General features: G+C 42.2%; 1 protein-coding gene across 1 annotated transcript; it reads right to left on the bottom strand.

Moving 5' to 3' along the window:
- Nucleotides 1-1,793: 1,793 nt before the first annotated feature.
- Nucleotides 1,794-11,364, bottom strand: LOC103251810 (protein FAM124B-like). The gene is made up of 3 exons (XM_021708753.1): nt 11,109-11,364; nt 4,965-5,077; nt 1,794-2,423 (listed from the first exon to the last, which is right to left on the bottom strand). The coding sequence occupies exons 1-3, from the start codon at nt 11,362-11,364 to the stop codon at nt 1,794-1,796; spliced, it is 999 nt and encodes a 332-aa protein (XP_021564428.1).
- Between the last annotated feature and the right edge of the window lie 491 nt (nt 11,365-11,855).

Genomic DNA, 11,855 nt, shown 5'->3' with positions numbered 1-11,855 from the left:
ACAAAAATATAAATTTAGAAGTCTTATTTTTGTCCATTTGCAACTCTCCTCCAACTCCATCCCTTTTGCTGGCCAGGGCACCCAAAATCAGGCTAGACTTGCTCCTACAAGATTTGTCTTTAGGCCTGAACTCATCTTTTTCTCCAGTTGTGTGTAATGAATATCCAGGTTTCCAAAAGATCCTGCTAAATCAGCATCTATATTCTTATGTAACATCTGCCCTGGAGAGTGAAGTTGATGGAGTTGAATAACCTAATAAATTCAGACCTCAGGTTTTTTAAAACTGTGTTTATAACATAACCAAAAAATACAGTATATGGGCAACTGGGAATAAGTCCATTAGGATTCTAACTGCAATTCACTACACTCTCACTCTCCATCTGCAGGTTGTGAATGCTTATTACATCCTTAAAAAACAAGTGGCCGGGCTTGGTGGCTCAGCCTGTAATCCCGCGCCTTTGGGAGGCTGAGGTGAGTGGATTGCCTGAGCTCGCAGGTTCGAGACCCACCTGGGCAGGTGAGACCTCATCTCTACAATAAATCAAAAAAATTAGCTGGACGTGGTAGCGCGCACCTGTAGTTCCAGCTACTTGGAAGGCTGAGGCGGAAGGATCGCCGGAGTCCAGCAGGTCGAGGCTGCGGTGGCCAGGAGCGGCCACTGCACTCCAGTCTGGGCGATGTGGTAAGACTCCAACTCAAAAAATAAATAAATAAATAACCACAAGTGTGTGGGTCACTTGTGGAAAAAGTTCTTGGACTTTTTTGATTGGACTTCAGCATCTTTTTGGAAGTTGGTAGAATGGATTCATCACTGTGGTGAAACCATACACACTTTTGAGATTTGATGGCCACAGAATGTATACTTACCATATACACAATGTCTTATTCAAACAGAAGTGCTAGATAAATATTTATTGAGTGAACACATACATTAATGAATGCATGGATATTGCAGAGGAATTGGGGAATTCACATATGGTCAGAAGAACCCAAGTCCTGCTCCAGTGACGGGATCAACCAGTCCAATCTTCCTGCCATGCTCAGTGATGATCTCAAATCATTCAACCATCCTACATTCCTCTTTGGTTTGTAACAAGAACCACCATCTTCTTCAGAGTGGTACAGAAACAAATGAGAAACAGAGGAGCAGGCAGACTGTAGAGCCAAGCCTTCATTTTTAACCTGATTTTCTGGCTTCCAGTGTTTTGGCTTACTAAACAGGAAAAAAATTAATTGCACATAATTTTCAAAACACTTTGCATTTTCACTCATTCCAGATGTAAACAACTCTAGAGGCAAAATCACAAGAGGGCATGTGGTGAGCAGGCCTAGTTACCAAAGGAGGTCACATAAAAATTTAAAAGCACTGAAGAATAAATAGCAGTCCGTGTTGTCCAGGGGGATGAGCTTTGTAATCGAAGTAAAAATTAAAACCAAATTACATACACTCACCAGCACTGCATAATGCATCTGATTCATTTGCATACAATGTAATTATCCTGATAGGTGCTGAGTTCAACACATCCAGCTGGGTTAGTGTATCTCCAGGGAACACAAGATTGGGCTTTTTCCCTGTGTATTGGCTGTGTTCTCTATGACTGTGATTGCAAATAAACAATCAGTCCCAGCACCTTTAGGCTTTGAACATTTGAAATAAAAGCAATACAGATTGTGCATGGGTAGCTTTCAGGTCTTCTCAGGTGAACAAGAAAACAGGCTGATTCTGGGTCAGGACTCCATTTCTAGAACGTTCTATCTAATCTTGTGTTTTAGAAAGCCTCATTTATTTTATGCTATATAAAAAATTCTTCTTCTTTTTCTTCACCCTGGACTTGCAGACGAAAGGGACATTTTGAGATTATTTTCCTTGCTCCAAGTTCCCTTTCTTGGCCAGCAAATGACAAAGGATACACTCTTTCCTTAAGGACTCTGTTATTTTTGGAAGTAGCCAACCCCGAGGAAGAGTCTGGCAAGCAGGATGGTAGCTGGCTGGTGTGCAGATCCCTCGGAAATCTACTCAGCAGAGGTTGTCTGGGTTCAGAATTGATGATAGTGAATCCGGTGTCAACATTTGTCTCTGCCTCAAGCTTCTGAAAGCTGTTTTCCTGGCTGTGGACCTTCATTCTGGTTCCAGGTTCAGGGTAGGGAGAAGGCAGATACAATTGGTCATCCATAGCTGGGCGGCTAGCGTGGGATGACCAGCCAGGGCTTTTCCAGGAAGTGCCACTACAGCTGTCTGACGTAGGGCTTCCACTGGGCCCAGGAAGCTCCAAAGAATGTACCTGGGATCTCCAGCTCTGGCTTCTTCGGCTCCTTGTTTCTAGGGTCCTCTTTGCAGAGACAGAAGTCAGCCTGGAGCCCTGGGGCATCATGTCAGCTCCTGATATGCCATTCCTAACACCAAGTCCTGGATTCAACTGGACCTATGGGACAAAGAAAGGAGGAACAAATGAAACGTATTTTCCATGAACTAAGTGCCAAGACCAGACAATACCTCACTCTGCCTTGCCATGTCAATAGCAGACTTTCAGTAAAGTTCATTGAATTAAACAGAAGTGATAAGTACCATCTAATTATGAGATATACATTCAGCATCAGTTCTAAACATCTCTCTCTCTCTTTCTCTGTCTCTCTCAGATCTCCTAAATTAAGACTTTGGGAATCAAATGACTACACCACATTTCTGGTAGATTGAGTTGTTCAAACAATGCAAATACATTCACAGATATTATTCAGTGACCTCATTTAATGTTGTAAATGATATATTACTAACCACGAAAAAAAAAAATTAAAAAGTCACCAAAACGTGTTCATAGTCAAGATAAGAATTGGAATATGAATTCAAGCTTCCAAAGTTAGTGGTCCTTCTTTCAGATTATGTTAATAATTATATAAATGTTGGGCCAATGTGATACATGTGGGCACTCAGGCAGACTAATAATTTGGCATTTTAAAAAAATCAATATACTTGAGATTCTTGGGGGACTATTTATTTAGAGTAGAGGCCTGGTATTGTATGGAAAGAAAGAGAGAGAGAGAGACAGAGAGAGAGAAAGAGAGAGAGAGAGAGAGAGAGAGAGAGAGAGAGAGAGACAGATTGTTACTGTGAAAGCTCTGGTGTTTTAATCCCTAGTAATTTCACTCTGGTTCCAAACTTACAGGCACCACTCAGCAAAACTCCCACCCTGCAGTGAACTGCATTCTCTTCCCATAGAATGGAGTTCACTGACCATCTTCCAGACTTGGGCTCCTGGGAGCCCTGCAGCCTACCCCATATGCAACACTCTCCCCAAGAAGATTTCTGGAAAAGACACTTTTCTCCATCTTGTTAACAGCCCTTGGAAATTGATTTCCAGGACCTATCCCTACCTGACCCAGCCTTTAATCAAATATCAAAAAGAAGAACCTTAAATGTATATTACTAATTGAAAGAAGCCAATCTGAAAAGGCTACATACTGGATGATTCCAACCATATGCCATTCTGGAAAAGACAAAATTATGGAGACAGCAAAAGGATCAGTGGTTTCTAGGGGATAGAGGAGAAGAAGGGATGAACAGGCAGAGTGCAGAGGAATTTTAGGGTAGTGAAACATTCTGCATGATACTACGATAGTGAAAACATGTCATTATACATATATCCAAATGTTAGAAGTTATAACAGTGAAGGACTCTTGGTGATAACGATGCATCAATGCAGATTCACAAACTGCAATGTGCTACTCTGGTAGGGGGTGTTAATAGAGGGAGAAACTGGGGGTGAAGGCCAGGGAATAATGGAGAACTATCTGTACTTTCTGCTTAATTTTGTTGCAAACCTAAAACTGCTGTAAAAAGTAAAGTCTAGCTGGGCTTGGTGGCTCAGCCTGTAATCCCGCACTTTGGAAGGCTGAGGTGAGTGAATGGCCTGAGCCCGCGGGTTCGAGACCCGCCTGGGCAGGCGAGACCTCATCTCTACAATGAATCAAACAATCAGCTGGGTGTGGTAGCGCCCTCCTGTAGTTCCAGCTACTTGGAGGGCTGAGGCAGAAGGATCGCCGGAGCCCAGCAGGTCGAGGCTGCGGTGGCCAGGAGCGTCCACTGCACTCCAGTCTGAGCGACAGAGTGAGACTCCAACTCAAAAAAAAAAAAGTAAAGTCTATGTTAAGGGAGAAAAAAATATAATAGTATCTATTTATCTCACAAGGCAAGAAGACATCTATCAGGACAGTGAGACAGCAGGTCTAGAAATTAGTACATTACCATATATACACGGTATATGTTTGTATGTATGTTACACATGTATGTTCTCCTCTCAATTTTCTCACTGATAGAAATGGTGAAGTGACTATTACCAAACTGCAAAAACAAAAACAGGGATTTCCACTGATTCCTTTAAAGTTGGCAAATACTTTCTGTGAAGAGCCCTGCAGTAAACATCAGAGGCTTTGCTAGCCATGTGGTCTTTTTCCCAACTACTCAGCTCTGCTACAAAGCAGTCACTGACAATACAGAAATAAATGGCATGGCTGTGTTTCAAGAAAACTCTATTTATGAACACTGAAATTTAAATCTCATATAATTTTCATGTGTCATGATTTTTTTTCCAATCATATAAAAATGGAAAATCTATTTTTAGTTTCCAGGCCATCACTGGCCCACCCCTGCTCTGGTGTGCTCTCTGTCTCTCTCTCTCTCTCTCTCTCTTTCTTTCTCCCTCCTCCCCCAATAATAAGTCTTTCCCAAACAATATCGTACCTAGAAGCCCCAAATATGAACTAGTCTAATTAGAGGCTCCCGGGTTGAAGCACAGAGAGCCGTCCCTGCCTTTGGGACCCCACTTTGCTTTTCTCCTACCCCGCCCACTGTGACTGCTGGTCTCTTCCCAGGTCTCTAGAGCATCTCACAACACAGTTTTAAAACCACTTTCCTAAAATCTCTAAATCCTAAATCCGACCAAACCAGTTCACTGGAGAGCTACACATACCTGAAAGTCGCCTCCCAAATATGCGTGCCCTGAACCACACCTGAGCACAGGGACCCAGCTTCTGCCAGCATCAGAAACCCACTCTAGGGCGGACACTGTTGACAGGATGCCTGCTGCACCACAAGACGTGCCCTTTGTGCAAACCCATGGGGGTAATTTCTACTCCCAAACTTTGCTTCACAGGGAACCACTTGGGATCACTAAAGAACAGTGATGCTGACCGGGCACAGCAGTTCACACCTATAATCCCCAGCACTTTGGGAGGCCGAGGTGAGAGGATTACCTGAGCCCACGACCAGCCTGGGCAACTTGGTGAGACCTCATCTCTGCAATAAATCAAAATATTAGCCTGACATGGTGGCGCATGCCTGTGGTTCCAGCTACTTGAAAGGCTGAGGCAAAAGATCTCCTGAGTTCAATAGGTGGAGGCTGTAGTGGTGGTGAGCATGCCACTGCACTACGGCCTGGGCAACAGTAAGACTCCAACACACAAAAAACACAGAAACAGTGAGGCCTAGTTCCCACTCCTCAACATTCTGACTTCATTGGGTCATTGGGCAATATGGGCATCAGGAACTTTTTAATCTCTTTATGTGCTTCTAGTGTGTAATGAAGTTTGGGACCCAATGCTATGCACCAAGAAAGGTTGGGCCCCAAGTCATTATCTGGTGGCCACTGTGAGTCTGTCCCTTGTCATGCACAGCTGACCCTCTACTCTACATTTCTGGTAACTTCTCTGCCTAAAATGATTTTTTTAAAATTTCTTTTTACATTTCCCTCTGCTCTAATTCTTCCCTTTCTCCCTCCCTCCATCCCTTTCTTCCTTCCTTCTTGCTTTCCTTTCTCCTGACCTCCCTTCCCTATCTTTCCTTTTCATCTATTAGTTTTTAGTAAAATTATCTTATTAAGAATTGGCTGGCATGGCGGCTCACACCTGTAATCCCAGCCCTTTGGGAGGCCAAGGTAGGAGGATCATTTGATGTCAGGAGTTCAAGACCAGCCTGGGTAACATAGTGAGACTTTCTCTCAACAACAAAATTAGCCAAGCATGGTGGCATGTGTTGTCATCCTAGCTATTTGAGAGGCTGAGGTGAAAGGATCACTTAAGCCTAGAAGTTCTAGGCTGCAGTGAGCTATGATCATGCCATTGTACAACAGAGCAAGACCCTGTCTCTAAAAAAAAAAAAAAGTAATTATTCTCCATAAGAATTATAAAATTTAACTGTACAAGTATATAAAATGAAAATTAAAGGCTTCTCTCCCGCCCTAACCTCAAACCACCCCAAATTCTCACTTTCCAATGAAAACTTCTTAGCCTTTCTAACGTAGGATAAAAATATACATATATATACTGTCTCCCAAATGTAAATTGGAGTCTCCCTTCCCCTAGAGAACAAACTCCCTTAACCCTTCAAAGGGTTGAGCTGACATCTTTGCCTCTTGGAGAATCATTTGACATTGGGTTTATCATATCATATCTTTTTTTTTTTTTTTGACCCACTGAAGGCTATTTCTTCTAGAAATAAAAACTGGCATGGTGATTTCCATACTCATAAATGGTTCAGAGTTGAAATTAGGCTACTCAGTTTATAGAAAGAGATCCTTAAGTTTGACTGTGGGTCTCCAATTTCATTTTCTAGCAAACATGAACAGAGAGAAGCCTGTGTACGTTTCCCCTTGCCACCTAAATCATTCTCAGATCAGAATGACCAGTTCTGAAACCACAACCAGTGCCAAGACATCTCAATGCAACCAGGAAGCACCCTCCTGAGCTGAGCAAGCCAGGCCCCCCTTCATTTCCCTCTGTCACCTAGTCCCAGAACCTCTCCACTGGACCTCTCTGCCTTCAAAGACTTCATTTCTGAGAGACTCCATTTAAACCTGGCACTCTCAGGCCTCTGCACCAGCATTCAACTCCCCATCACATCTGCTCTTCAACATCAATACCTCCATTCCCTGCTTTCTCCCTCTCAGACCTGCCTGTCCTCCTTGCCTTCCATAGCTAATTGGAGTCCAAAGACTATCACTTCAACCATTTCCTCACCAATACCTCCAACTCCCCTCGCTGTTACCATTCTGTCAGAGCCTTCCTCAGAATCTCCCAACCCTGGCTCCAACCTTCCTCTTCACGTTTTCAGAACTTGTGCCTGGGATGCCACAGAAAAGCACACTGCTGTGAAGATCAGAGCCCTCAGGATGGCATGGTTTCCAACCTCTCCCAGCTTTATGCCAGTCCTCTTGTTTCCTTAGTGGCCGCTCTCCATTCACCATAGTAGCTGTTTCAAACCTTCTGAGTTGCCCTGAAACCTTCAGTGACACAGTGTCCTCCTCCCCATCATCAGATGGCCTCACCAACTAGACTACCAAGAAAGCAAATGCTGTCATTAGTTAGCAATGCTCTTCATTTCCTACTGCAAAACTTACCTGCGACTTCATCACTCCACATGAAAGTGACCCCATCTGCAGTGCCACGAATCTCGCTACCTCCTGTCTTCTTGGTGATTCCAACCTACCAATTATTCATTTTTTCCCATTTTCTTATCTTATGTTCAATCTCTTTCTCTCCTCCCCTCCACCTCTCTCTCTCTGTCTCTCTCTATCTCTATCTCCATCTCTCTACCTATCTCTATCTCTCTGTCTTTGTCTCTCTCTCTCCCTCCTCCTTTCCAACAGCAATTAAACTTGCTAGTCAGCTATCTTGAAAAACACATTCCTTCCACCCTCTCTTCCCTTTCATGTTTCTCTCTCCTCCCCTTCATGGTCAAACCTCTTTATATAATCTGTGTACAGTCATTTTTCCTACTAACCTCCCCTTACTTCCTCTACCCACGTCATTGACTTTCCCTCCTACTACTCCACTGAAATTGCTCTTGCCATGATCATCTTCAGTCAGCCCCCTTGTCACTAGTATTTCTTGAGCTCTTGGTATAATTTTACCTTGAAGACTTTACCCTTCACCCTTGAAGTCTTCTTCTTAAGTTTCTATGCCATGGCATTTTTCTGAGTTTTCTCCTTTCAAGGAGCCTCCTCTCCTGTTGGTTCATTTAGTGTCATAGTACTTCACATCTGGCCTGGATCCTCTTTTGCTCTCACTCTCTCTGTTCTGCTTACTCTTCTTCCAGTCTTAGAAGATGGCCCCATCAGTCCCCATATCACCTAAGCAAGAGCATCATCTGTCCTTCTCTATGTCCCATGTGTAAACAGCGACCCTTTTCCATGAAAACTTCCTCTCAGATCTTCCTTTCTCTCTGTTCCTGCTGCCATTTACTCTAGAGCAGGTCATCATCATCACCTCTCTTCTGAATGACTGCAACAGTCATCTAATGGGACTCCTCATGGAGGCTCTCACCTCCCACTAATCTGTTCTCCACTCCTCTACCAAAGAAGCTTTGCAAACAGATTTCGTCATGTCACCAGCCTGCTTCAAAGAGGTCCTACACTTCTTAAGGTAAAATCTATGCCCTTTGATGTGGTCTACCTCGCCCTTCATGGTCTTCTCTTCTAATAATTCACCACTTTCTCTCTTTCAGTCTCCATTTGCCAAACTTGAACATGATTTACTCTTCCCTTCAGTCTCCATATGCCAAACTTGAACATGATTTACTTTTTCCTAATGCCAGTGTTTGTACATATTATTCCTTCTATCAGGGATGGGTCTCCTCTAACACTTTTTCCTGAAACTCTTGCTCATTGTCACCCCAAGCTTATATATCATTTCCTCTTGAAAGAAAGGCTTCTCAATAGCACCAAATAGGAATTAGGTACCTCTAAATATTGACTCTGCCGCTTATTAGGTAGAGGATGTCAGACAAGTTATATCATAGTTCTGTGCCTTGTTTTCTTTATACGCAAGAAGATAATAACAAGTACCAACATCATGGGGTTGCTGTGAAGATTAAATGATAACATTTGGTTATTATCATCATCATTAATATTATTACTAGCTCTCAGAGCAGTCTGAACTTACTCCTGTTTCTTCCCCTAGACTTTGCCGTCTGGAACAGCAAGAATTATATACACCTTCTTGGTCATGTAAGTAAGTAATCACTACATATCTGTTAAATAAGTAAAGCTTAATATTTAAAATATAAATTTTTGCAAGTAGAAATGAATGGAAGTATAGTACCTATAAATTAGGTAGGCTTCTGATTATTTTACATTAGGCAGGCATAAAGTCTTTAAAAATTCAAAATATCTTTTATTATTGTGGCCAGACATTTCTGCAATCTTCTTAAGGAAGGGAATGTCAACTTAAAAAAAAAAAAAAAAAAAAACAACCAAAACTAAGACCCTTAGACAGATGGCAAAAGTGAGAGCAACATTATTAACATAGAAATACAGATGTGTGCAGTTGAAATGAAGAATTTCCAGGAAAAACATAATGCTGAGTGATTGAGATGAACCCCTTGAGGGATGATAAAACTCTTGCCAAAAAAAATTTGAAATGCATTTGCAGGAATTCTGGCTATTTGGAGCCCATCTTTCTATGAAATATTTTTTAAATGTTATAAACCGAGGTTTCCAAGGTTCAAGGAACATTAGCAACTATCATGGTTAACAAGAAGATTACCACTCATTTATGACTCTAAACTCTTGAAAAACAAGAGAAAACACAACACTGAAAAATAATTAAGTAGTTACGGTGCAGACCTACATCAGGAAAGGAAAATAATATTGTTTCTTACTAAATGCAATTCCAAGAGGAGCAAAAAAGAATTTCTCCAGCACTGGAAAAAAATGACTGCCTGGAAACAAATTATGTAAATGATAAGTAACCCCAAAACGGTGCTAGACTCGCTTAAGAGTTGAACACCAGTGATTTCAAATTAACTGATCTCTTGAAAAGTACTTATTTTAATCGATAAAACCACTCATGTCAACCTGCTATTCTGTAACAGCAGAAACTTCCTGAGCGATGTCTCTTTCACAATATAAGCCAAATATTGTAAGACAGTGTAGAAACAGCAGTTTCTTTCTCTTTCTCTTTCTTTTCTTCCCTCTGTCTCTCTCATGCATGTGTGCATGCATGTGTGTGTGGGGGTGGGCTGTGTGGGGTATATTGGGAGTAGAAAGACAGAATAGAAAAGATGTGAGGAGGAGAGGAACAAAGAGGAAGTCAAGAATCCAACAGAGTACAGCTGAGGGATTCAGAAATGATAAAAAGAAGCCTTCAAGAAATGCTAGAAAATAGGAAAATAATTTACTTACTTCTGGAGAGACTGTCCTTTTATTTCAAATGATTAATAAAGAACATAAAGATGAATGAATGCAGTTAAATATCTGTTGATGAAATGAAACACAAGCTTGCTTATGCCACATTGACTTCTGGAGTATATACCTTCTTTAAAGAAACAAACTTATTTCCTGAAAACAAGTAGTCAATCAGTCAACAAATATTTCAGAAGTCTAATACTCCACTGGAAATAAATATTTACAATAAAATTCTGAAAGACAGGAAGCATAAAATCCCACATTGTATGATACAAGAATGGGAAAATACATAATCAGTTATGTGTTACCAAGATTTAAGAGTAAAACATTCTGGTTAGGAATGAGGATCAACGTGGCCTTGAGTTTCACAGGAGGTTCAAAGAGGAAGTGCAAATGATCAGACTCTTAAAGTTGGATAATTGGAGAAATAAGACATTCTTGGATAAGGAGTACACAGATAATACATGGATATAGATACACATTATTCAGCAATAAAAGAGATGAAGTTCTAATAAGTGCTACCATATGGATGAACCTTGAAAACATCATGTTAAGTGAAATAAGCCCAACACAAACAGACAAATGTTGTATGATTCCTCTTACATGAGGTTTCTAGAGTAGGCAAATTCATAGAGATGGAAAGCAAAATAGAGGTTACCAGGAGAATAGAAGGCTGCAGAGAGAGAAGAATGGTGAGTTTGGTTTAATGGGTGCAGAGTTTCTGTCTGGAATGATGAAAAGTTCTGGAAATGGAGAGTAGTAGGGTTGTACAACACTAACACTGGGAGTATGCTTAATGTCACTGAATTACACATTTTAAAAATGGTTAAGATGCGACTTCCGGCAAGATGGCGACGGGGCAACCCAGTCTGTGAAAACCTCTCGCCCTGGGGGCTACGGACCCCAACATCGCAGCCTGCTCTTCCTACGGACCTCGGCCGTTGCCACCGCTGGGGCATTGCAGCGGTCTGGACAGCCACTGCAGCGCAGACACCGCGGCCACAGCCGCCGTAGCCACCGCCACCGCTGCCGGTAGCACATTGCACCACCCGGGCCGGAGGCAATCCACAACTTCAGTCCTTGAAGCCCCTTCAGGGAAGATCTGCTGGGATCGCTGCCACCTCTCCTGCGACCGAGACGTCCTGCCCGCCGTAAGTCTCCTGCCGTCTGCACTGAGGCAGGCAGCCATCTTGCCATCTTCAGCCTCTGATGTCCCTGTCCGGCCCCACCCCCTCTGGGGCGAGCAGCTGAGATAGCACCACCTGCTGGCAATTCAAGGCAACAACACCGAAATGGGAGAAACAAGCTTGATAAAGACATAGGCCAGAGTGGTGAACCGAGGGTGATCTGAACTGTCCTTCACAGCAGACCAGGGGCAACTGACCCTAACTGCAAACTAATTTACCAGCTTGAAAAGAAAACTAGAAATCAGACCTGAAAGGACATTGGACTTAAACGAAATGTCTCAGAGTGTGCTTCAATGATTCTGTTAGTTTAATGACTTAATTCTATTCCTACTGTATTGTTCCTTTTTTTCTTTTTTCCTCTTCCTTTTCTTCTCTTTTTTTCTCTCTGTAAACCATATCTTTGTATAGAGGAACAGCACACTAATAAGGTGGTTGGATAGCTGCTATGTTAGCATCACTATATGTTTTATTTTGTCTGTATGAAAGTTGGTTC

The sequence above is a fragment of the Carlito syrichta genome, unplaced genomic scaffold (genome assembly GCF_000164805.1).
Source record: "Carlito syrichta isolate Samal-C Ts95f unplaced genomic scaffold, Tarsius_syrichta-2.0.1 Scaffold145852, whole genome shotgun sequence".
Lineage (NCBI taxonomy): Eukaryota > Metazoa > Chordata > Mammalia > Primates > Tarsiidae > Carlito > Carlito syrichta.
This window is presented reverse-complemented; position numbering and strand designations above follow the sequence as displayed.

Excerpts from the sequence above, each read along its gene's own strand:
- LOC103251810 (XM_021708753.1), bottom strand. The coding sequence starts at position 11,364 with ATGGCTGCCTGCCTCAGTGCAGACGGCAGGAGACTTACGGCGGGCAGG. Across the intron at positions 5,078-11,108 it reads CAGCGGTGGCAACGGCCGAG|CAGGCATCCTGTCAACAGTG; the intron begins GTCCGTAGGAAG and ends CTTGTGGTGCAG. Across the intron at positions 2,424-4,964 it reads ATTTGGGAGGCGACTTTCAG|GTCCAGTTGAATCCAGGACT; the intron begins GTATGTGTAGCT and ends TTTGTCCCATAG.